The 21,772-nt window shown below is 43.6% G+C and overlaps 1 protein-coding gene across 1 annotated transcript in view; it reads right to left on the bottom strand.

The window, feature by feature from the left end:
- TG (thyroglobulin) overlaps nt 1-21,772 on the bottom strand; it is a 399,523-nt gene that overhangs the window by 332,428 nt on the left and 45,323 nt on the right. Inside the window, exons 8-14 of the mRNA XM_073632844.1 lie at nt 20,573-20,758; nt 17,640-18,716; nt 14,598-15,179; nt 14,040-14,279; nt 10,926-11,051; nt 8,098-8,175; nt 6,063-6,178 (exon numbers count right to left, since the gene is read on the bottom strand). Coding sequence (XP_073488945.1) covers nt 6,063-6,178; nt 8,098-8,175; nt 10,926-11,051; nt 14,040-14,279; nt 14,598-15,179; nt 17,640-18,716; nt 20,573-20,758 — 2,405 coding nt within the window. The remainder of the gene's footprint in view (nt 1-6,062; nt 6,179-8,097; nt 8,176-10,925; nt 11,052-14,039; nt 14,280-14,597; nt 15,180-17,639; nt 18,717-20,572; nt 20,759-21,772) is intronic.

Genomic DNA, 21,772 nt, shown 5'->3' with positions numbered 1-21,772 from the left:
CGCTATGAATGAACTCATCTGTCATATTGTGTTCTATACCCTTTTTCATAGGTTTTATTATAGTAAATGCTCACATTGGCCTTGGATCTCCAGATGTCAGTATCCAGCAGATGCTGAATACAAGAACCTTCAACATTTCCTAAAAAACTGATGTTGTTACAAACTAAGATGATTTCCCTCTGTACTGCAACAATTGTTCTGAGCCAAATCTGACAGACTTCAGATGTCCCCAAAGAAAAAAGTCGAGTGGTGTTGAAACTAAATACCTAGGAGGCCATTTAATTGTATCTCACCTTCCACTGACCCCCCCCCCCCCCCAAAAAAAAGGCAAGTGGTGTAAGGTCTGAAGAACTAGAAAGTCATTCGACTGGACCTCACCTTCAAATGACCCCAAAGAAAAAAATCAAGTAGTGTTAAGTCTGTAAACCTAGGAGGCCTTTCGGCTAAATCTTGAATTCCAATGACCCCAAAGAAAAAAGTTGAGTAGTGTTAGGTCTGTAGACCTAGGATGCCATTCAACTAGAGCTCGCCTTCCAAAGACCCCGAAGAAAAAAGTAGAGTCGTGTTAGGTCTTTAGACCTAGAAGGCCATTCAACTAGATCTTGCCTTCCAAATACCCCAAAGAAAAAAGTGGGGTGGTGTTAGGTCCAAAGATTTAGGAGGCCAGTCAACTGGACCTGGCCTTGTGATCCACCTGTTTGGAAAAGTTTGAATTTCTCAAAGCAATAGCAAAATTTGGTGGGACACTGTCTTGGAGAAACCTCATTTTATGTTGTTCCAATAAAGGAATATAATTTCATTAGAAGACAAGAAAATAATGTAACATACAGAGGGAAGTTTCCCCTGTTACATTAAAAAAATCCTGCGTAATTAAATCTATCTTCAAATATCCCCGTCCACCCCATATTTAGTGGATCAGTTTAAAAATGGCCTTCAGCCATCAAGTTTTGGGTCAGTGAGACGGCTCATAAAAAAAAAAGAACGGATTCCCCCATCCATACATTTGAGATTGATGAAGGAATCCTCCCCGCTGAGGTATTGCATTCTAATAGCGGGACTCCTCCGCTGTCAAAATACCCTCATCAGCGTTGCACCCAATTGGCTGCATGCACTGATTGAAATTTTCCAGCAGTTCAGCTCGAGAGCAGTCACTAGGTCAACACCTCTCCAACGGGAACAGCCATAGGTGGATTGAAATTCAGATGGCCCCTGCTGAACCAGCGGAATTTCAATCAATCTAAAACGCCATTAATTTCCGCTGTTGTAAGAATCACTCACAATATTCCAGATGCCCGTCAGGGTCATCACTATGCAGTTCCTGGACCAGCTGCAATTTATAGTTATAGAAATTATGATTTTGAATAATTTGATGCCTATGGATCCAAACTTTAGTGACACCCTGTATTTTACATATGTTTCTACACGTTGAATGTTAATAAAGTAAATATATTATTAGAGCTTATTTTTAGTATGTTTGGGGTAACTGCATATTACCTAATTATGTCCTGTTATCTTAATAGCAGGTGAATAGTTTATTTTTATAATGTGTTGCTTCCTTTGTGTCTGTAAATACAGTATCTCACAAAAGTGAGTACACCCCTCACATTTTTGTAAATATTTTATTCTATCTTTTCATGTGACAACACTGAAGAAATGACACTTGGCTACAATGTAAAGTAGTGAGTGTACAGCTTGTATAACAGTGTAAATTTGCTGTCCCCTCAAAATAACTCAACACACAGCCATTAATGTCTAAACCGCTGGCAACAAAAGTGAAGTGAAAATGACCAAATTGGGTCCAATTAGCCATTTTCCTTCCTCTGTGTCATGTGATTCGTTAGTGTTACAAGGCCTCAGGTGTGAATGGGGAGTAGGTGTGTTAAATTTGGTGTTATCGCTCTCACTCTCTCATACTGATCACTGGAAGTTCAACATGGCACATCATGGCAAATAACTCCCTGAGGATCTGAAAAAAATAATTGTTGCTCTACATAAAGATGGCCTAGGCTATAAGAAGATTGCCAAGACCCTGAAACTAAGCTGCAGCATGGTGGCCAAAACCATAACAGGACAAGTTCCACTCAGAGCAGGCCTTGCCATGGTCGACCAAAGAAGTTGAGTGCACATGCTCAGCGTCATATTCAGAGGTTGTCTTTGGGAAATAGATGTATGAGTGCTGCCAGCATTGCTGCAGAGGTTGAAGGGGTGGGGGTTACACTGCATCAAATTGGTCTGCATGGCTATCATTCCAGAAGGAAGCCTCTTCTAAAGATGATGAACAAGAAAGCCCGCAAACAGTTTGCTGAAAACAAGTAGACTAAGGACATGGATTACTGGAACCATGTCCTATGGTCTGATGAGACCAGGGGCGGACTGATAACTCATGGGGCCCCCGGGCAATAGGAGATTATGGGGCCCCCAGGCAATCAGAGATTATGGGGCAACACAGTATACACACACACAGTATACAATCACACAGTATACACATACATGTACACACAGTATACACAGACAGATGTAAAAAAATACAGATTTATACATACTGTCCCTGGTTTTACTGAGGCTGGAAACCCTGATGGGGCCCCCTAGTGGCCCAGGGCCCTCGGGTAGTGCCCGAGTGGCTCAATGGTCAGTCCGCCCCTGGATGAGACCAAGATAAACTTATTTGGTTCAGATGGTGTCAAGCGTGTGTGGCGGAAACCAGGTGAGGAGTACAAAGACAAGTGTGTCTTGCCCACAGTCAAGCATGGTGGTGGGAGTGTCATGGTCTGGGGCCGCATGAGTGCTGCCAAGACTGGGGAGCTACAGCTCATTGAGGGAACCATGAATGCCAACATGTACTGTGACATACTGAAGCAGAGCATGACCCCTCCCTTCAGAGACTGGGCTGCAGGGCAGTATTCCCACATGATAACGACCCCAAACACACCTCCAAGACGACCACTGCCTTGCTAAAGAAGTTGAGGGTAAACATGATGGACTGGCCAAGCATGTCTCCAGACCTAAACCCTATTGAGCATCTGTGGGGCATCCTCAAACAGAAGGTGGAGGAGCGCAAAGTCTCTAACATCCACCAGCTCCGTGATGTTGTCATGAAGGAGTGGAGGAGGAATTCAGTGGCAACCTGTGAAGCTCAGGTGAACTCCATGCCCAAGAGGGTTAAGGCACTGCTGGAAAATAATGGTGGCCACACAAAATATTGACACTTTGGGCCCAATTTGGACATTTTCACTTAGGGGTGTACTCACTTTTGTTGCCAGCGGTTTAGACATTAATGGCTGTGTGTTGAGTTATTTTGAGGGGACAGCAAATTTACACTGTTATACAAGCTGTACACTCACTACTTTACATTGTAGCAAAGTGTCGTTTCTTCAGTGTTGTCACATGAAAAGATATAATAAAATATTTACAAAAATGTGAGGGGTGTACTTTTGTGAGATACTGTATACCTTTGAAAGCATTTTGTTTAATCTTTTCAATACGTGCAAAAAATACCTGTTGATCCTGACAAAAATCATGTAAGCTGATAACCATAGGCGCAGGGGGTGTGACTGAGCACATTCTAATTAATTAGAAGGACATCTGGTTACAAAGGATGGGGAGGTGGCAAAGGTATTGAATTTATTCTTCTCCTCAGTATTCACGAGTGAATCGGGGGCTTCAGTAACCAAAACTGCAGTGTTTATCCTCATGACACAACACAGGAAGCACCTACATGGTTAACAGAGGACCGAATTAAAATTAGACTTGAGAAACTTAACATTAATAAATCACCGGGACCAGATGGCTTGCATCCGAGGGTACTTAGGGAACTCAGTCAGGTGATTGCCAGACCGTTGTTCCTAATTTTTACAGACAGCCTATTGACTGGAATGGTACCAGCTGATTGGAGAAAAGCCAATGTAGCACCAATATTTAAAAAAGGCCCAAAAAACATCCCTGGGAATTACAGACCAGTTAGCCTAACATCAATAGTATGTAAACTCTTGGAGGAGATGATAAGGGACTATATACAAGATTTTAGTAATAAGAATGATATCATTAGCAGTAATCAGCATGGATTCATGAAGAATCGTTCTTGCCAAACCAGTCTATTAACCTTCTATGAGGAGGTGAGTTGCCATCTAGATAAAGGAAGGCCCGTAGACGTGGTGTATCTGGATTTTGCAAAAGCATTTGACACAGTTCCCCATAAACGTTTACTGTACAAAATAAGGTCCGTTGGCATGGACCATAGGGTGAGTACATGGATTGAAAACTGGCTACAAGGGCGAGTTCAGAGGGTGGTGATAAATGGGGAGTACTCAGAATGGTCAGGGGTGGGTAGTGGGGTTCCCCAGGGTTCTGTGCTGGGACCAATCCTATTTAATTTGTTCATAAACGACCTGGAGGATGGAATAAACAGTTCAATCTCTGTATTTGCAGATGATACTAAGCTAAGCAGGGCAATAACTTCTCCGCAGGATGTGGAAATCTTGCAAAAAGACCTGAACAAATGAATGGGGTGGGCGACTACATGGCAAATGAGGTTCAATGTAGAAAAATGTAAAATAATGCATTTGGGTGGCAAAAATATGAATGCAATCTATACACTGGGGGGAGAACCTCTGGGGGAATCTAGGATGGAAAAGGACCTGGGGGTCCTAGTAGATGATAGGCTCAGCAATGGCATGCAATGCCAAGCTGCTGCTAATAAAGCAAACAGAATATTGGCATGCATTAAAAGGGGGATCAACTCCAGAGATAAAACGATAATTCTCCCGCTCTACAAGACTCTGGTCCGGCCGCACCTGGAGTATGCTGTCCAGTTCTGGGCACCAGTCCTCAGGAGGGATGTACTGGAAATGGAGCGAGTACAAAGAAGGGCAACAAAGCTAATAAAGGGTCTGGAGGATCTTAGTTATGAGGAAAGGTTGCGAGCACTGAACTTATTCTCTCTGGAGAAGAGACGCTTGAGAGGGGATATGATTTCAATTTACAAATACTGTACTGGTGACCCCACAATAGGGATAAAACTTTTTCACAGAAGAGAGTTTAATAAGACTCGTGGCCACTCATTACAATTAGAAGAAAAAGAGGTTTAACCTTAAACTATGTAGAGGGTTCTTTACTGTAAGAGCGGCAAGGATGTGGAATTCCCTTCCACAGGCGGTGGTCTCAGCGGGGAGCATTGATAGCTTCAAGAAACTATTAGATAATCACCAGAATGACCGCAACATACAGGGATATGTAATGAAATACTGACACATAATCACACACATAGGTTGGACTTGATGGACTTGTGTCTTTTTTCAACCTCACCTACTATGTAACTATGTAACTATGTAATTAGGGTGTGCCCAGGCACACCCTGTTCACAGGCCTATGCTGATAACTTACTGCATACTCTGCCTTTGCTGCACTATTTTCAGTTATATTGTTCCCATCTATCTCTGTGAATTACAAAACCACTCACCCTTGTGGAGATAAGGAGAGGGGGTTTACCTATTAACCTGTCCTAGGGTGACAAAGCTGCATGAATACAGTATGGTGGGTGAAGATTATCACCCTAGGACAAAAAAAAAAAGTGTGTTACTGTCTGGATTAGGTAGTGAAAATAAAGAATAAAAAGCCTCAATTAAAGAAAACGAAAGCTGCCACCACATCTATAGGCTGGTAAGCTGAAATATATTCCATTTTTGTTCTTGTGTTTGAATATACTTTAAGCACACACATCTTAGAAGTTTTGATATCAGGCCTCTGACCAGAGGGAAAAAAAGGTTTATGGGTAAATCAATAAACAATGTTGTTATCGTGAAATTCAAAATTAGATCAATACTTCACAGAAACTAGAGGAGGCAAAAAAATATGTTCTAATATATTTTTAGTGGTACTAAGCAGGAACAATATGGCTAGATGCAAATTGGGGTTGGTTGACAGTTGGTTAAAAACTGGCCAAAAATATTCATGCATGGTTTTCTTGCCCTATTATCAAACGATGAATATCAATGAAATTAGTAAAATTAACATCCCGATTTACAACCAGACAAGGCTTTATAGGTGAGTCATTACGCCATTATTACCTCTGTACAGTTAGGTTTAAATCCTTCATATGTCTCTGTACTAACAGTGGAAGATTTTCTTGGCAACCAGTTGGAGATCAGGGCTTTTGTTTCAGCTCGTCGGCATTGTGTTTGGCCTACAGAGAAAGAGGGTTTAAATATTTAACCTTGTTTTCCCACCATTTATATCACAGGACATTTTCTGTATTATGTATTTTTGGCCAGTCTTCAGTCTCCTTTTCAAATTTGTTTAAATTTGTTTTTTAACAAATTTAGAATCCTTTTTTTTATTTTTTTATTTGTTTGTTTTTTTTGGTAAACAGCCAACGCTTCCACGTTTCTTGCCTAGGAAAGAATGATACATTGGCAAGTTACCCATAACCTCCTGGGATACCCACATCATGTCACAAGGAGACCCACCGCCCCCATCCATACGCCCGGCCTCCCAATCTGCATGCAGGGCACCGGACGCATGGATTCCAATGGGTTTTTTTTTTTTTTTTTTTTTAGAAGCACGTGATTAGAGCTAGAGGCTCTTATTGGTATCAAGAAAGGGTGGACTTGGGGGGCAGAGCACTGCACCCTGAGTCCACCCAGTTGTGTGACAATAGCAAATTAATATTCGCTATTATCTTCCTGATTCTCCTCCTGGCCAATCAGGAAACCGGTCCTGAGACCCAGTTGGCCGGGAGGAAGATAGACAGAAGGGAGGAGAGGAGAGGGGGTGCTGACTTATCAGAGGCTGCCCTGCTCCCGGGCTACTCATGGACTTTCCCGGAGCCTCCGGCCGCCGCTCTTGCTGGATGGTTTTCGGACTGTAGCTGGAGGGGGACCTGTCACCGGCAGCAGATCGAGGTTAGTGCATGCAGCCGGTGATCAGCCCTCTTCACCGGGGACATCGCTGTGTACACTGTGGGCTGCTGGTGCGGGAATCCAAGTAAGTGCTGCTGGTCCCCACATCTGGCCATCAGAGATGGAAGTCCCAGCAGCGGGTGCATGTCACTTGTCAGCTGGCACCAGGCTGAATAGCTGCCCAGTGCCCTGTGTAATTAGCAAACTGTGCTGGTGACAGAGGAGCTGTGCCTTTCATCTAGGACCCAACTGTCACCTTGCCATCCATCTCCCTACAGTGGGGGGGTGTCTGGCGTTAGTTTGCCGCTCCCCCCCCCCCCAATATTTAGCATCAGCCGCCACTGGGCACCAAAGGAAACCTGCAAAAGATTTGCATGCATGCACTGCTTCACTGGGGGACCAGCTGCATGAACCCAGGAGAGACAGCTAAGTCAATGATGACATACAAGAGGAGGATTGCAGCATAAGACAGGACCTGTAGTAGGAGAGCAATGTGGAGGACAATGCTGGTTCTATTGGTCTTGTAGATATATTTATGTAGCTTAGAAAGAAGACAAGCAGTAAAGCTCACAATAACTGTATTTTTAGGGGAAGTTGAAGTTCCTTTTTAATATTTTATTCATAGAGGGTTGGCTGTACCCACCATCTCCTTTGGATATTGTGCCTTGTAGTCACCAGGCAGTAAATTAGCAAGCAAACTTTATGCAAAGTGTTGTTATTCAGTGCAAGCTAACAAAATTATTCTTTAATACCACTTTTTACATTTGAACACGGCACATCTTAAACACATCTGTTTGAAAGCAAAAGGCTGCATGTGATGTGTGCTGCATGCAATGCAAACGCAACTCCACAGAAGCCACAGAAAGCAGGTCAAACGCAACCTCTCAACACCAATGAGGTACATGGGAATCTACTGATCCGCCTTTGATGTGTATTTCAACATGCATGTCAATAGCATGTAAACAAGGCCCATGTGCACAAGCCAATGCTAAAATTAAATAACCCCATGACTGATGCTGCACAGTGCATGGCTTTCCTTGCTGGATAACGAAGACTCAAGAGAAGCCACAATATCCTAGAATAGTGACAGGAGATCTCTGAATGTTAGGATATCTTTTCTTCCTGACTATAGGTCTTTTTCAAGTGAGTTTTGCACTTCTTTTTAATGCTGTAGGAGAAAATATATACAGGCTCTGAGACTTACACTTCGGGGGGCTAGAAGTCCGTGATACCAGGGACCCTTCAAGGTAGCTTCCTTCATTATCCACACACCAGTAGTGACCTGTGGAAACAGAAATCTATTAGCCATGATTTTCCCATCTTCTTCGTTTTCTGATTGGAGGTTGCTAGCACCCTATCACATGCTGCCATTCTTCTCACATACCTAATAACTCTCTCAGGTGGAAGATATAGAGGTGAATGAGCTAATGCTGAGCAATGGCTTTCCAAGCTAATCTGCCCTGAAGCATATCCTGAACACAGCAGAACCTCCTTCCCTTTCATGAAACACCCCACAAAGACTTGGCTCTCTGAGGAGCGATCGTGGGTCACCGGCGGACACCGCGTCTGCCAGCCACATGCATCAGCTCTGGTATCGCAGCGTGGGCGGCACGTGCGTGCCCCCTATAGCCCTTAAAGCGGCCGCCATATAGTTACAGCAATTCGTGCAGGGGAGCCAACCTTATTTTATTATGTTTACATGATGGCTGGTCAGCAAGTAGTTAATGAAATCCAAAGGACAAAGTAACAAGGCTATCATAGATACAGTTCATGATAAAGCTATTTTTATCTTGGTCTTCTTAATAGAGCCCCAATAAGCTCATGCACAGCTAAGATCATAGACAATTTGTGGTTTATGACCATAGACAATTTGTGGTTTTCAAAATGTGGTTATATTATCAAAGAACAAGACCCCACAAAGATGCATTAAGCAACATGTTTAACTAGTGGAACAAAGTACATGTTAGCTTGCACAGTCTTTAGGTTTAGGACACCCCTATTGTCCTTCCACCAAAAACTCAGTTTGGTCACTGACCAGTATTTTCAAGGCCTGTCCTATTCTGGCAGGGTGAGAATTTTTCAGCAGCATTATCTACTTGGCCAGTATGCAAGACTAAAATACCCATTAGATCTACTGTATGTACGCAGTAAGTAATTTTAGGGCTCGTGAAGAAGAGAAAAAAAAAAAAAATCTGTCGGCACGGTGGTTCAAAAAGGTTCCCCTCTTGCAGCACCCACACCGAATCACTGGTTTTACCTCCTGCCCTGTTCAAAGGAAGGGACCGGGTCCCCATTGAGAAGCAGGCTTCTCTAAAATAGCTTCACATTATGGCATTATAAGGACATTATGGCATTATAAGGACTACTATAATTATCCCATGACCGCTACCATGCTATAATGGTCACAGGCTGTGTGGAGGGAGAAAGTGGTGTATATTTAACAAGGATGCTTTGAAGAACCAAGTTAGTCGGCACTTGAGGTGAAGGGAGGGAGATGTGCTTAGGGCCAAGCAGAAGCACATTTTTTCCATGACACCATGAAGTTCTCAATTTCTTTAATACGGGCACTGTGTTCCTAGTGTCTGTTATGGTAAGAACATTTGTAGTTATGAATGGGTGTGGGTTTTTAGTGGGCCAGTGGGCAGTTACTAAAAGGGGCTTTATTAGTCATTTTACACTGCACTACCGCCTTTGTGGTGCTGATGTTAAAATTTGTCTAGCTTCTGGTCCTCTCTTGTTCTTCCCTTGTTTTCCTCATGTCCTCCTTCTTTGTCCTTCCCTTGTTTTCATTATGTTCTCCTCCTCCTGTCCTTACGTTGTTTTCTTCATGTTCTCCTCCTTCTGTCCTTCTCCTGTTGTTCCCTGGATTTCCTCATATTCTCTACCTGCTGTATTTCCCTTGTTTTCATCCTGATGTTCTCTTTCTGCTTTTCCTTTGTTCGTCTCCTCCTGTCCTTCCCTTGTTCTCCTCATATTCTCTTGCTCCTGTCCTTCCCTGGATTTCCTCATATTCTCTATCTGCTTATCAGAATCTAGAAGCCCCCTTTTAACAAGGGCCCTATGTGCCCTTGTTAAAAGGGGGCCTAAGGAATGCCCTTCCGCCAAATGACAGCTCCACCGCCTCCCGCTGCTAAATAAACTAAGTGGCGTGGGCCACACTCTGACGTCACTGTGTGACCCCCACCCCCATTTGATGTCATTGACCCAGCATGCCCTGCATTCAGATGAGTCATGGTTGCTAAGGATACAGCGGCCACCTGCTCCTTAACAACCATAATATTTATTGATTGTTCAGGACGCCACCGCCGGCCTGCTCCTAAACAACCATGTTTGTTAAAGTACCGCTAGCTTTCACTAATGAAACACTGCATGACTTCATAAAATAGTTCATGCGATATTTTAGTAGCGTTTTTAGCAAATTGCAAAAAATGTTTGATAAACACTAATGCAATGTACACACGAGCGGACTTTTCCACCAGACTGGTCCAACAGACCGAGTCCGGTGGACAATCCGATCGTGTGTGGGCTTTATCGGACCTTCAACTGACTTTTCCAATCGAAAATCTGACGGACTTTAGATTTGAAACATGCTTCAAATCTTTCCGACGGACTCGAGTCCGGTCGAAAAATCCGCTCGTCTGTATGCTAGTCCGACGGACGAAAACCCCACACTAGGGCAGCTATTGGCTACTGGCTATCAGCTTCCTTATTTTAGTCCGATGTACGTCATCACGTACGAATCCGTCGGACTTTGGTGTGATCGTGTGTAGGCAAGTCCCTTCGTTCAAAAGTCCGTCGGAAGTCCGTCAAAAGTCTGACAAAAGTCCGCCGGAATGGGCGTCGGACTTTTGTTGCCGAAAAAGTCCGCTCGTGTGTACGCGGCCTAAGTTCTTAAAGCGGTAGATAGCGCTTTCTGAATTGAGCCCCCTGACCTTCCCTTGTTTTCTTCACGTTCTTCTCCTACCGTTCCACCAATACAATACAAAAGTTCAGCCATCTGTCAATCTTAGAGAACAGTTTGCATCTTCTCACCAGTTCCTTGATAAAACTGCATAGGGTTCCAGTTTCCAAGACCATCACACTGAGGGATATACGGGGCATATGACAGTTGCAGAGTCTCTCCGCTACCAAGTCGGCTTTCCTGGAAGAACTTCAAGGCTGCATGATAGGCAAAACTGGGTTACAATATTGATCACTGTTCTGTTCTACAAAAAAACTTTCATGTCATGCCACTTTTGGTTCTCTGCCTGCTACAAACATGCTGGGCTTCCACAGATTTTCTGTTTTGTGCTTTTCAAAAACAAAAGCATCTTTAAAAACATATTTTTGTTCTATGCCTCCTCTGTTAATCATTTCCCGCTCTTCTACAAAAAGCGATTTAACCTCTGTCTGTATCTTACTGTGAGCCATATTAGTGCACGCAGCATGTGTATTAGTGTGTGCATCTTTTTTTATACTTTTTTTTATTCAAAGATTGTTCTTCTAAACATTTTGCTAAAACGTTGCACTGAGAAGAAGGAAACACACCGAAAGCTTGTCCTGAAAATGTAACTATTAGCGCAAATAAAAGACATTACCAGCGGTGGCCCATCCATAGGGGGCGCAGGGACGCCGCCCCCCTAATCCATGCGCATGGCCCCTAATTTACATGAAGGGCGCCAAATGCATGGATTCCAATAGGAGTTTTTTTTTTTTTTTTTAGAAGCACATGATTAGAGCCTGAGGCTCTAATTGGCTTTACAAAAGGGTGGGTAATTGTTTTGTGACTATGGCGATTTAATATTCGCTATTGTCTTCCTGCTTCTCATCCCGTCAATACCGGCTCAGGAAGCGGGTCCTGAGACCCGATTGGCTGAGAGGAAAAGCGATCCTATTGGCCACTTTGGAGAAGGAGGGAGGAGATGCAGAGGAAACGGCACTGCTGTGAAGCCGAGGAAGGAGGAGACGCAGAGGCCCGCCGCCCGGAGGAGGCCCGCGACCTAGATGGGGTCAGTATGGGGACCAATCGACCGACGAGGGGGGATTGCCACCACCCCCCCAAAAGATATACCACCGGCCGCCACTGGACATTACTCAGTTGTTTTATCATGTTGGAGACATTTGTCCTTTTTCCTGTCTAGTACCCTCTTAGTTAGGCTGCTAATAAGGTTTATTACATTTTAGTTTTTGTCTCCTCTGTGACCAGTGGACCAGGGTTTGATTGTTACTGGCTGTTCCGGGCTCTACTGGCTGCAGGTTCGCCTACTTTCCCCTGCATTCCAGTAAGTTCTGGAATATAGTGGGTTGGGAGAGGCAGACCCTGGGCTCAATGCTCGTGCAGCCTCAGCCAATCCCTGGTCGATAGAATGACGAGCAGGGGGCTGAGGGGCGCATAAATCATCTGAAGCCCAGTGCAGATGGGCCCTTTGCCCTGGTGGAGAGAGACCAAGCCTGCAGGGGCTGTTTGCCCTCCTGGGCTAGCTGATGAGGCCTGCAGGAGGTTGTCCTAGCTCAGGGAGAGCTGGAGGCCTACTGCTATAGTGTGGAGAACTGTCAAGAGAAAGTCTGTCAAGGATCTCGCCTGGAGACTCATGGAGCAGGGTTTGGCTGATACTGGAAGAAGGCGACCATGTATAGAGTGACAGAGTAGAGGCCAGAGAGTTAGAGATCCTAGAGAGACTGACACTGCTGTACCTCTTCTTTGAGAGACTGTTCCAGATTGCTGGCTCAGGGCTGTTTCCAGTGTGGGATCCCCCTGAAGATGTATGTCCACAGTTTCTGCTCTGGAGGCCTATCCGGAGAAGGTTAACTGCTACTACAAAAAGTCCTCTGTTAAAGTTACACTAGTCCTGGATTATCTCACGGTTTACCCTATACACTATCAAAGTTTTCCTGAGCAATAAATCTCAAAAAGGCCAATCTGCCTGGATATTTGGTGAAGAAATTGGGAAGCTACTGTGTGCCTGGCTGCCATGTATCCAATAGGGAATAGAACCAGGGATAATATAGCCAGCCCAGTCTGGGATCTGTGCTACACATTTTTCAGTGATGACCCAGAAAGTAAAGGGATATCTTGCCAATGGAGGCACAGATGGCAATAAAAATCTATAACCCTGTGCACTATATGTGTTTTATGCAGTGCTGTGTATGTGTGCTTTGTGTTGTGTGTGCTCTGTGATATGTGTTGTACAGTATGTCCTCTGTGTTCTCTGTGCCATGTGCTGTGTATTGCGTATGCCATGTGCTTAGGGCTGTCTTAATGCATGGACATCCCTGGGCACTGCCCAGGGGCCCCAAGTGCATGGGGGCCCCATGATAATCTTGCATTATATCATAATTGCCAACTGTCCTGGATTTGCAAAGACAGTCACGCTTTTAATTAAGCTGTCCCGGGATGGCTGTGTCTCGGACAGTGTCCCAAAATTGTACTGTGCCATCTGCCTCCCCGTACTGTGTTCTTTGTGTTGATTAGTCTTTGATTTATGGCATTTTTTTTATTGTTTAAAATCGCTTTTATTGAAAGTACTAATAAATATATGCTTAATTCTATTAACTATTTATACTTCGTGTTGGTGTGTAAGTTGGGGCAAGTTGGTAGGGGCCCCAGTGCATTACTTTGCCCTGGGGCCCATGATGCTATTAAGATGGCCTTGCCTGTGCTGTGTGTGTGTGTTGTGTGCGCTCTGTGTTGTGTGTGTTATGTGTTTGCTCTGTGCTGTGTGTGTGCGCGTGTTGTGTGCGCTCTGTGTTGTGTGTGTTATGTGTTTGCTCTGTGCTGTGTGTGTGCGCGTGTTGTGTGCGCTCTGTGTTGTGTGTTATGTGTTTGCTCTGTGCTGTGTGTGTGTGCGCGTGTTGTGTGCGCTCTGTGTTGTGTGTGTTATGTGTTTGCTCTGTGCTGTGTGCACGCCCTGTCCTGTGTATGCTCTGTGCTGTGTATTTTGTGTGCTGTCGATTATGCATGCTTCCTGTACTGTGTGTGTGCTCTATATGTGCTATAAGCAGGCTTACCTCCCCCTGCACCCCCCAACCCTTCACTTCATATGGACACCATTGGGAGCAAAGGAAGTGACATCCTCTCAATCTTGAAAAATACTAAGTAATAGGATATATTATAGCCCTTGTATGTCCTTTTATAGCACTGTGGAGGAAATGTACAGTACTACATACTAGAGTATGCTGCAAGCTGGATGGCGTACATGTCCTTCTTCAAGAAACTTTCAGACAGTGCGATCCCAGATTTGTATTCCTCGGTATACATCAGATCTCTTCCTGACAGTTGTATTCCATTAGCCAGTAAGAAGCTGAGCCCCAGGGGGAAGTGGGTGACATTGGAAGCACCAATAATTTTCTGTGCCTCCTCTATGAACCGCTGGGACTTCATTCTGGCCAGTTCACACATTCCGGGACCTGCAGAGACACAAAACTTCATCATTGACATGTAAGGCTGTAGAAGAATTCATATATCAGCCCCCAGGAACTCTACACCACATTTCACTATATGTAATATAAATAAAGTATAACTAAGGAAAAGTAAACCCTCTCCCTTAACCTATACAAAATAAAAAAAAGTTTGGGCTTTAGCTTTACTTTAACTACAATATATAGCTTTTTATATATTTTTTTCTATATATGATATTTAGGACTACAAGTTAAAATTTTATAAAATGCATTTATTGGGTTGTAATGTAGCAGCTGACAAAAAATAAAAAACAATCATCTACTTACATTTTGGGACCTTCTTTGACACAGTTTCCATTCCTGGAATTTTCTGTCCATCGGGATCAACACACCAACAGCTACGTTGCTCAATGTGGCCAAGAGGGGAAGAGAAATCACTGTATGAACCTGGATAGTCACTCAAACTACCTGTCAACAATCTCCAAAATATATATGGGTTGAACAGTAAATTATCTGATGACACTGTGGTTAGATTCCCAGATAGAACATCTTCTGGAAGGTCACTGAAACTGACGTACTGGGATAGCATAGGGAACACATTCTGGTGTCCCTGGTCATACAATTTTTGTAGAAAGTTGGAAAATTTCTGCGATGTTGACTCTTTATATGTTAGCAGTAGGCCTAAAGTTTCAAGCAAAGAATTGTTTGCATTAAGTGTTTTCCATCTTTCATAGAACTCAAAGGCGTGTTCTGTGGGACCACTACACTGCACAGTGCTCCATTCACCATTAAGGGTACACTGGGGAATGTAAACTTTGGACAGCTCAGGAAGTTCCTCAAGACCAGAAAATAGGCTGTTAGCTGCTTGAAGAAAAGCATTGCTGGCAGCCAACTGACAATAACTCGGGCCTGAAAAAAGGACAAGAAAGACGGAAGTCATATACGTTATATTCACTGTAATAGTTCCCAAACATCCTACTTTTGAACTCAAATTCCTCTGTACATTTTCCTCTACATTTTTATACTTTAGAAATTAATGCATTCCTAACCCAAACTCCAAACTCTAGCTTTTGCTTCCATGAGCTACGGGATGGGGAATGACAGGGCCCGCAGGCTCACTGGAGTAGAAGAAAGCAGGAGTTCAGAGCTCAGGTTAAAGATAAGTTCTGAGGTTGCCCAAGCTCATATGTGTTTACCGTCTTTTAGGTGTTATATATATTTATCACCCTCTACCTAGGTAGGTGCTAGAGGTAGGCTTTTGGTGAGTGCAGGTAAATTTAGGCAGGTCCAGCTGGAAGTTAGGCCTGTTTGTTTTGATCTGTGTGGGCTGGGCGTGGCCTAGAGTAGCAGCTGGTGACTCACATGCAGCATCATTTCTCTGTCGCCTCCCCCTTGCTTCTGGGGGATTCTAGAAGAAGAAGAGGGGAAGAGAGGTGGAGTGGCATGAGGTGTCTCAGGGAGCCCTGACCAATCTCCAACTAGGATTGGCAGAGGTCAGGCCTCCTTTAAATACCCAGGGTCAGCCCAGCTGGGGAGGAGTTGTTGGGTGGAAGAACTGGAGATGAAGCACTAGGTTGTTGGGACATTTGAGGGTACTCCCCAGTCTGGGGGGGGGGTGATCTTGGGCCTGGAGTTTGGGTGCAGTACGGAGCCCTTCTGGAAAGCAAGAAGGATCTGGACAGGAGGCACAGAGACGAACCAAAGAGGACAACAGGAGCTAGTGTTGCCAGGCAAGTCTCCAGGAGGGAACCACCGGTTGCAGCCAGGAGGGCTGGTGAGTGACAGTTGCAGTTGGGAGGACTGGGGAGGCATGCCTGAGAGGACTGGGAGTGTGCAGTCTGGGATGGGTGCAGAGCCAGCAATAAGGACTGTGATGTCATAAGCAGTGGAGTCGGACAGCTGCAGCCAAGAGGGCTGGCAGGGCCTGAAGAGGACTGACCGGGAGCAGTAGTCCACAATAGCGCAGCTAGCAATAAAGAATTTCCTATTATATTTTTGCTACATTTTGCTGAGGCCTGACTGAGTCAAAGTTGGGGGAAGAGAGAGAGAGAGAGAGAGAGAGAGAAAGAGACTCTGCAAGCAAGTGATGTGCTGGAGGAGACTGGAGTTGTAAAGTGTACATAGAAGTTCCTGTTGATCCAACTATTCATCTTTGGGCATCCCATGAATCCCTTACCCATCCAAGTTCAGATCCCCTCAATAAAAATACAAAAACAAACACATGACTGTTCATTGTCTCAAGAGTGACTGAAAAGTGAATGATGGGCTGGGCAGAGGTGACAGGTGGACCACATCTTTCAGCAGCCCCTACAGGGATACTGCTGCATATAGATCTGTATAGATATAGATATTTATAGGTACACTAAAAAAATGTTTTGATGGATCTTTTAGCAAAATTGCATTTTACCTAACGTACATCATCCCTACATGCTAAATGATTTTTTTTAAAGTCAAACACAAATACTTCAAAAGATGTAAAGTACTCTCAGCTATCCCTGACTTCTGGAAGGCAGTGTCCTATCAATAGTCAATATAGTATAGGTATGTGCTCCTGCATTTAGACAAACTAAAGCTGGCCATAGATGGATCGAAATGTGGCCGGTTCATCAGGGACCAGCTGAATTTCAACCCATGAATGGCAGTCCCAGATCATTAGATTGACTTCTATTGAATGGGAATGTTGGAAAACTTCTGTTGATCAGCGGCTGCAGCCAGTTGGTTTGTGCGGATGGAGGAATCCATAGGGGGTTTTTTTTCAGCCCAATAAAAAAAAAAAAAAAAAATCATCTATGGCCAACTTTAGACAGCAAAAGATCTCCTATTGTATGAGTGAGAACTGGTGGTGTGTCATTAGGGGGCCAGCTAGAAAAACCAGGAAGAAATAGCTGACTCTTGATGATAATGTAAACCAAGATGGCCACACAGAAAAAAAAGTAGTGGCTGGAGAAGAAGAGGAGGGCAGGCGAACCAAATACAGGAAAGTTACTGGCAAGTGAAGTGCAAGGCCCTCTTTAGGTATTCTTATCTGCATTGGTTATAGTATTCCTTTTTGCTGCCATGACCTAATCCATTTAGGTCACGATTATCTAGTAGTATTATATTAAAATCAAGAAAACTTGCTGAATATTCATAAAAACAACTAAAGTTCAAGGATTATCTGTCATCTAAACCCTGGTATAGATAACCCAGGTTAGCTATGATGTTATCGACATGACAGAGGGGTTAAAACTCTATTTGAGTTTAAACATTCTTTAATCTATCTAGGCTCACATCTTTAAAATGCCCTGGCAAGGTGCCATGTTCCTTCACTGTTTGCATTTGGTTACAATTTATGAACTCTACATTATCCTAAGACAAATTGAAACTCACATTGAACATTTTCTCCAGACAGTTTCTGAGTTCCTGGAATATTCCTGCCCTCTAAATTGACACAAAAGCAGTGTTTGCCGGTACATTGCACTGCTCTATAACTCCCGTTCTGATCGCAGGCTGGAATGAACAAATCAGATCCAGCAGGCTGACTTTTCCTTAGGAGTATTTGACTCTCTCTTTCCTTCTCACATTTTGATGGACATTTTGGTTTCTTGTCCGTTGTTCTTGATCCCGGAATTTCCAGTCCTTTATCATCTACACACCAACACTCAGAATTATCACACTGAATTTCTTCATATCTGCCCTCTTTTGTACAAGTTGGAACAAGGGCCTCCTTGCGATTTCTGCAGTCTTTAGAAGCCATAATTATCTTCATGGCCTCAGAAATATCCTCAGCAATACTTGGTGGCATGGATGTGATGTCTCGGAGTAAGGCTGCAAATTCTTTACGTTCCAAGATGGATAAAAAGATCCCAACTCGTTTCTGGTTTTCCTGTAAATTTACAGTGCGCCCAAAACTAGCCAGGATAGTTTGGTTAAGGTTGAAGAAAGGTTTTGAAATGTTGGCATCACGACTCAAATAAGAATCTTCTTCAGAAGAGAATAACTTAGCAAGCTCTTTAAAGTTCCCTCCACTGTACATTCCCGTTAGACCAATCTGCTTAAAAAAATCACTAAAACTGAATTTGTTTTTTGCACCAATTGCTCCTGTAAAGTTGAATGAACCCAAGTTCTTGAGATATTTGCCACCAAACAGATTTTGTTGAAATCTTATAGGGTTAGAGGTGAATTTCAGAGCAAGTTGGATCTGTTCCTTGGATTCGAAAATCCCCTTAATCATTTCAACAATGAAACTCTTGAGCGGAAGTCCCACACTTGTTGCCAGTTCAAACAGTAGTCCTGAATCTGAGAAGGTTTCCACTATGTAGGATGGGCAATAATTAAAGCCTATCTTGGTTCCCAACTCTTCCGCTTGTGTCAAGAACAAACTTTGTTGAACAAAGTGACCTGTTGGTCCGTAGAATAGAGTAGAAAGAGCTTGTCTTCTTTTTACAGGGCAGTCCTGGTAGATATCTGTAGATGTGAACAAAGACAAAAATACAAAATAAGGTACACGTTGAATTTCTAAATCACTTAACAGGCCTGAAAAATTAGGGAATATTAAAGTGAAGTGTTGATGATAGCACCGATTAGATTTCAACAGTGATTTTTCTACTGTAATACAGAAAAAGCAATTGAAGTGTCTAACCGGATTCTCTCCTCCATTTTTCCTGTCACAGGTTCTCATGAACAACTCAGATAAGTCAACAAGAAAAAGTGCAAACCAATTATTTCCTTATAAATAAAGAACTTCAAAGGTTTTTCTAGTCTGATCTTTCTATATGGGTCAATGGCCTATTGATGCTCTAGAGCAGTGTTTCTCAACCTTTTTTTCAGTCAAAGCACTCTGCACAACCTTGAGGCACCCCATTCTAAAATGTTAAAAACTAAACTAATAATTTTACATAATGCAGAAACATTTACATTTGTAGGACACCCAGCGTTAGTGGCAATTTATTCTTCCAAAGCAAATACACTTTTGCACACTGGCACTGACTAGTATTACAATGTTTCTCTTCTAACTCAGTTTCTCTCCCTCACTCAGCTAATGTGACCCCAGTGCTTATAGAGAGGGGCAGGGGAGGGGCAAACAAGGGTGCTGTGCAGGTGCCCGATGTCCTCCTTATCAACCAATGACATCAATGGTTGTTGGGACACTGGCAGCTACAAAGTTGTAATGGTGCACAATGAAAATGTGTGGCTTTGTGTAGCTAAAAGACAGGTTTCATCCACACGCTTGGCTTGTATAAAATTTTGGGCAATTTTTAGGCATTCTGCCAAAGCACCCCTGAAGAAACCTGAAGGCACGCCAGGGTGCCTGGGCACCCTGGTTGAAAAAGGCTGCTCTAAAAACCAGTTACTCACTGTGACAAACCATCCTATCACCTCCCCTTCCTCCCTTTCCATCAACACTGTGCCTGCACTCCCCTTCTCCCCACCATGCCCCAACCACTGTGCATTCATGCCAACCCCTCCCCCATCCTCCTACCCCTGTACCACACCTGTAAACCAACCCCCACTATCACTGCTGCACCTGACACCCATTCTCTACTGCCCCCTCTCTCATTACCTCTATTACATGTCACCATTTTACCCACCGCTGCACTAATGCCTGCCTCTGCGCTAGCTACCACTGCACCAATGTGCAGTTCTGTGCTTTCTGCCACTTCATAGATGTGTCCTTTTGTATTCAGTCCCTTTAATGAATGGGCACACTTTGGCTGGTAAGACATACAGAGTACTAAGGATTTCACTGGTTTCAATTAACTTTCTTTGCCGTAAATAAACGTGAGCAGTTGTAAGTTACCCTTAACCAACAATGAAATGGTAAAAGTACACATCCTATTATATTTGTATTCCTTATGTCATGGAAATTTCCTTGGGCTTTGTGCACAAATCCACACGGCGTCAAAATGTGTACTTCCAGTGTCAAAATGTGTACTTTCAGCACCAAAATGCACACAAAGCACAAAACAATTCCTTTGTCCTTTAAAGCACGTTTGTATCAAGCTCTTTGGTATAAGGAAATTGAAGTACTTCAGTAGCACCAGATAGAATCAGAAAAGATGCTGCTTCAAGCTGGAGTCTCGATGTCTGTCCTCACCAGCATAGACACTTTGTTTATTTATGGGCAACAAAAGGAATGACAAACAGGAAGTCATGGCCTCAACAGCCAATCGCTTCCTCCATGCAAAATGACATCACAGGAAATGACTAGAGCACTCCTCGGTTAAATCAGACACAGGGAAACAGATGACAATCTATAAAACACACATCCTAGAATAAAATGTCCACATGAGTCCAAATAATACAAGTTCCACAACACTTACCACATTTTACAGGCTTTCCCACCAATCGAGATCCATAGATCTCCCGTCCTGTGAGGTCCGCACACCAACACTGTCCATTAGCCTGGCACTGGACGGGCACAAAGTCACCATCTTCATCACATGTTGGCACATATATATCTCCCATCTGGGATGAAGTAAACCTCTGGATCTCACATGCTGAAGGACCTGTGAAGAAGACCAATGGACCCAGGAAAAGTGATTAGCAGCATTCCTACTTAAGTGATTATGGACAAGTATGAAAACTGGAGGGTAAATTGCTGATAAAATCTTGTAAATGCTGTAAATATCTGCTGTTACCCCTCACCTTCACCTTCCTACTTTGGTATCCTGAGTCCAGAAGGGCTGGTACATTCATTAGATTTTATTACTATTTTTATCCCCAAAGAGTAGGTTTACCTCAACTATCTTTCTATCTAAGAAAAGCAAAGGAAACCTTATAAAGTTTCCTGTCATTGATCTTGGTGTACGCCCAACTGATGCCACTATCTCTCCTCTCAATATTTTTTGGGCATGGCAATTGGCTGAGCACGGTCTCATGGGAGAGGTCACAAGCCATCCCTTATCTAGATGCGGGAGGCAGATACAGAGCATCAATAGGTGGGTATACCTTGAATGGGGAGGAGGTTATCAGGAGACATTATCTTCTGCCCTGATTGGGCAAAATGATAGTGTCTCTTTAAAGGATAACCAGCCCCACAAACCAAACTGCAATATATTCAGTGCTTAGATTTGCAGGCTGCATTTGGTTTCTTTTTTTTTTACAAGCTAAGAACATTTTCAGCAAATACCTGTTAATCTTGCCAGAAATGCCATGTTCTTGTCGCTTCTTGAGAGCTGCAATGAAGGATATCTTCCTTCCTATCTTCTGTAAACTACTAATTGCCCTGCTCCCATGCAATGTAAAAGAAAAGATTCGGACATATTTGGCGTGCATACTGTATCAGAAGTGCCTGGGGCACAATTCAATCGACTGACCTTTACAATGGGACATACTTCCTGCTACTGACACCAAGAATGGGGCACTATTCCTCCCAGGGATACCAATGATGGACACTATTCTTCCCAGTGACAACAATGATGGGGCACTATTCCTCCAAGTAACACCAATGATAGGGGACCATTCCTCCCACTGATACCAATGATGAGACACTATTCCTCCCCCTAATACCAAAGATGGGG

The sequence above is a fragment of the Aquarana catesbeiana genome, linkage group LG05, assembly GCF_042186555.1.
Source record: "Aquarana catesbeiana isolate 2022-GZ linkage group LG05, ASM4218655v1, whole genome shotgun sequence".
In the NCBI taxonomy this organism is placed as follows: Eukaryota; Metazoa; Chordata; class Amphibia; order Anura; family Ranidae; genus Aquarana; species Aquarana catesbeiana.
The sequence above is the reverse complement of the archived record's forward strand: the minus strand, read 5'-3'. Positions and strand labels throughout refer to the sequence as shown.